Genomic DNA, 3,930 nt, shown 5'->3' with positions numbered 1-3,930 from the left:
TAAGTAATATTTGAAAAAAGAATGATCTCATATATTTTTGGTTCGACAAATCGAAATAAGCTAAACGTAAATAAATGTCAGCTTTTTCCAAGAAAACAGATGTTTTGTGGCATCTGACTATTAATGCTTCATTTGTTATTGTTTCGAATATTATGTTTCGTCAGCAAGCTTTAAAAAAATATACAAACACAATTTATGTACGTATGTACTTAACATTTTATTTTTATTGTTCAAGCGAAAAACTGTAAAATGCTAAATTCTACAATTATTATTTTTTTTGGCATGTGATACTTCTTTAGGTGTTTCTTTATTTGTAGGTCTCACAGGTAGAAGTATAACCGACGAACGGGCGTTTAATTTCTTCGTTTTTTTCTCAAGTGTCACTCTTCTTACAAGATCACTTTTATGCTCTTCTAAATTTCTACCTAAAGGCTATCTTAAAGTAGGTAGATTAGGATTGCGAATTAGAACCAATGAGCCCCATGTTAAATTATATTTTGGTTGTTGCCACTTCTTACGTGCTTGGAGTCTAAGTAGGTATTTATTTGACCATTTTTTCCAGAATTGCCGATTCATTTGTTCTACAAGTTCCCAACGCCGAAGCTAATTTTTTCCATATTCGTTATCTTTTTGGTAGGTACATTGAATAGTTTTGAGCCTACCAGAAAATGTTCTAATGTTAATGCTCCTGTATCATATGTCTCCTGCAATTGGTGTAAGTGGACGGGAATTTTTATTGATTTAGACTTTTGCTAGAAGGGTTCCTGATTCTTCAAATGTGAGTTTAGTATCGCCAATACTTTTTGAGAAATGACACTTTACCGATTTTACTCTAGCTTTCAATAGTCCACCAAAATGGGGAGTGCCTATAGGAATAAAATGCCATTGAATTGACTGTTGTAATATAAAATGACCCAATTTCTCATTGGGTTTTAACTGGTTGTCTGCTCCTGCAAAGTTTGTACCGTTGTCACTGGAAATATGTGCCACATTTCCTCGTCTTGCAATAACAAACACGTGCAACGTGCTATATTTAAGTTGTACTAGTCCAGCAAAGTCAACACCCGTAGGAGTAAACGGTGGTGAAACGATTACTCTAGCTGCAGGTAGATCACCCATAAGTTGGGTGTTTGAGCGTGCGTTGTTTCTGCGACAAATGATACACTCCGTTATTCGTTTTTTTACTCTGTGATGTCCGTTGGTAATCCAAAATTTTCCCAGGATCTATGACATGTGTGCGTGGTCTATTATTAATGACGCCAAATGACTAGACCGTGGTATTATAATAGGATGTTTGGAATTTTCGTCAATATTTGCTCTTCATAGACTGCCTTCCACTCTTAATATACCATTTTTCAAAATGGACGATGCTCTAATATCTTGCTGTTACCAGGCAATAGATTGTTTTTTATTAGACAGCTAATTTCTGTGTTATAGACAGTTTGTTCTAGTTTGATTATAGAACATAGTGCGGTTTCCAATTCAGTTGTTGTTAATTGTCCAGTATTCTTCCTTTTTGGATTTGCATTATTATAAAATCTTTGACAGAAGGCGTAGTTCTTTGTAGCCTTGGTAGTGATGAAAATCTTTCGATGGAAAGAGTTTTGATTGGTAGTCTTGTTGACGGGAGGTAACTTATTTTTAACTCCAACTGTGTTGGTTAAAGTGCCTTGCCAGTTACATTTATTGTATCAGCCATTCTGGTCCTGACCACCACAATTTGTTTTCAATAATTTGTTTCGGACAGATTCCTCTTGACGCCAAGATAGCGGAATTTTCAGTCGTATTAACGTAATTTCAAATAATCTTTCTTGGTGATTGTTGAATGATTTTAACGCGATTGGGAACGAAGACTTTCCACTTACTTAGGTTTTCCTGGAGCCAGGAGAGCACTACTTGGGAATCAGTCAATGTATAGTACCATATTTGATATTTCTAAATCACCTGCAACCTTGTCAGGCAGTTTCATTAGTAAATCTGCTCCCTTTTGTTCTAGTCGCGGTATTGAAAGTTTTTGGGAAGACGATACCAACTTGTTTTGGCGGTGATTAATGTTAATTTATAACCGTTTTGGTGCAGTCGTGAGTATACTACTCCAACATATGCTCTACCCGAAGCGTCACAGAACCCATGAAGTTCAAGTGGTTTGGTTGAAGTGTAGAAAAGCCAAATTTGAACTTTTACATGATCTATAAATTGCGAAAATTGATGTATTTATCATGTAGACGTGACGGTAATAGCTCATCCTAATCAATATTTGTGTTACATTTGTCTTGGAGAATAATTTTTGCGGTTAATACAACTGATGCTACCCACCCAAGTGGGTCGTAAATTCTGCAAATTTCGCTGCTCGATTATTATACTAAATTCGTCTTTTTTTTGGTACCATCGTACTCCTAATAATTTACGTGACTCAGTTTGAATATTTCCCATTTCAACGCATTTTATCGGCATTGTATTGTTTACTAGTTGTGGGTTGTTACCTACCCATTTGTGAAGTCTAAAGTCAGCGCTTTTTAGAATATTTACAAGTTGTAATTTCACTTTTGCGACTTGTTCAACTGTATCGCTACCTGACATTGTATCATATACATACATATCGGTTCGTAAGATTTTCGTTCTCACTGGAAACGTATTTTGTTCAACATCAAACAATGTTTTCAACATCAAATCATGTTTTGTTTGAACATCAAACGCAACACAAAGTTTTGTGGTTGTGCTTTCTTCTTTTATAACTGCATGATGTGGTAAAAAGGACGGTTCATCTTGGCTATCTATATCACATCTTTTCATATAGCCTAGGTTCTCATATTCCCGCATAAATGCTTTGCGACTTTCGGCAAGTTTTTGGTTTCATGCGAACTGTTTTTCCATACTAATTAGGCGTGCGATTGCTCTATTTTTCCTGTCATTATTAAGCAATGTTACCTTCTCTGAAGGAGATTCGGGCAATATATCTCCCTTCGTTATTACGTTGAGTATTTGCTTTATAAAGTACTTCACATTCTTCATCTTCTTTAACCATTTCATTCTTCGGAATTTCTTCGGCGGCCCAGAATTGTTTGACTTGTGCATCAATGTCTCTCAGTGTAACATGGCATATCAAGCGTTTTTTAAGGGTTTTTCTTGCGCCAGGACCCGTTACAATCCATCCAAAGACTGTTTGCTGAGCTATCGGATGGTATGATTGTCCTTTTATTATTCCACTAAGCAATATTTCAATAAAGATATCTGACCCTAATATAAGATTAACTTTTGCTGGTTTTTCAAATTCAGGGTCGGCTAACTCTATGTTCTTAAGGTGCTCCCATTTGTCTTTATATACTTGTTCTTGTGGCAGGATTTTTGTCAGGTTTTCCAGAACATAAGCCGTGGTGGTAATCGAAAATTCATTACATTGCTTTGATGTAATTGTTATGCTCACACTACTTTTTACAGAGCTTATTTCTTTTGCACCGATTACAGTTATTATGGTATCAATTTTTATTCTTTTGGGTTGCAATTGATTTGCAACTTCTTTTGTTATAAACGACGACTGCGACCTTTGATCTATTAGGGCTCGCAATGGTGTATTTTTAACGTACACATTTGCTGTAGGTAAAAAAAACTGCTGCATTCTTCAGTATGACGCAGTTGTATTATTGCCCACCTGAATTACTAGGTGTATTATGTGTTTTTACTGTGCTTTCATCACGTAACAGACTGTGATGATTTTTGCTGCATTTCATGCAAGTGCTCTTTGAAATGCACTTGGTCCAACATGATTGCTGCTGAGACAGTTTGAGCGTAATTTGTGCCTTCTTACTGCTGCCCATTTTTGAGTAATACTCATGTCTTTGAACTTTTGACATGAGCAAATTTTATGCTGCTCTTTACAAATTGGACATTCTTTTCCGCTTCGCTTTTCATGTTTTGTTTTTGTTGCCCAAA

General features: G+C 35.9%; 1 protein-coding gene across 1 annotated transcript; it reads right to left on the bottom strand.

Annotated features, from left to right (window-relative positions):
* Window positions 1-2,914: 2,914 nt before the first annotated feature.
* Window positions 2,915-3,616, bottom strand: LOC129615656 (uncharacterized). Its single transcript, XM_055530973.1, has one exon. The coding sequence runs from the start codon at window positions 3,614-3,616 to the stop codon at window positions 2,915-2,917; it is 702 nt and encodes a 233-aa protein (XP_055386948.1).
* Between the last annotated feature and the right edge of the window lie 314 nt (window positions 3,617-3,930).

Source organism: Condylostylus longicornis, unplaced genomic scaffold (genome assembly GCF_029603195.1).
Source record: "Condylostylus longicornis isolate FDR11 unplaced genomic scaffold, ASM2960319v2 ptg000142l, whole genome shotgun sequence".
NCBI classification, from domain to species: Eukaryota; Metazoa; Arthropoda; class Insecta; order Diptera; family Dolichopodidae; genus Condylostylus; species Condylostylus longicornis.
The sequence above is the reverse complement of the archived record's forward strand: the minus strand, read 5'-3'. Positions and strand labels throughout refer to the sequence as shown.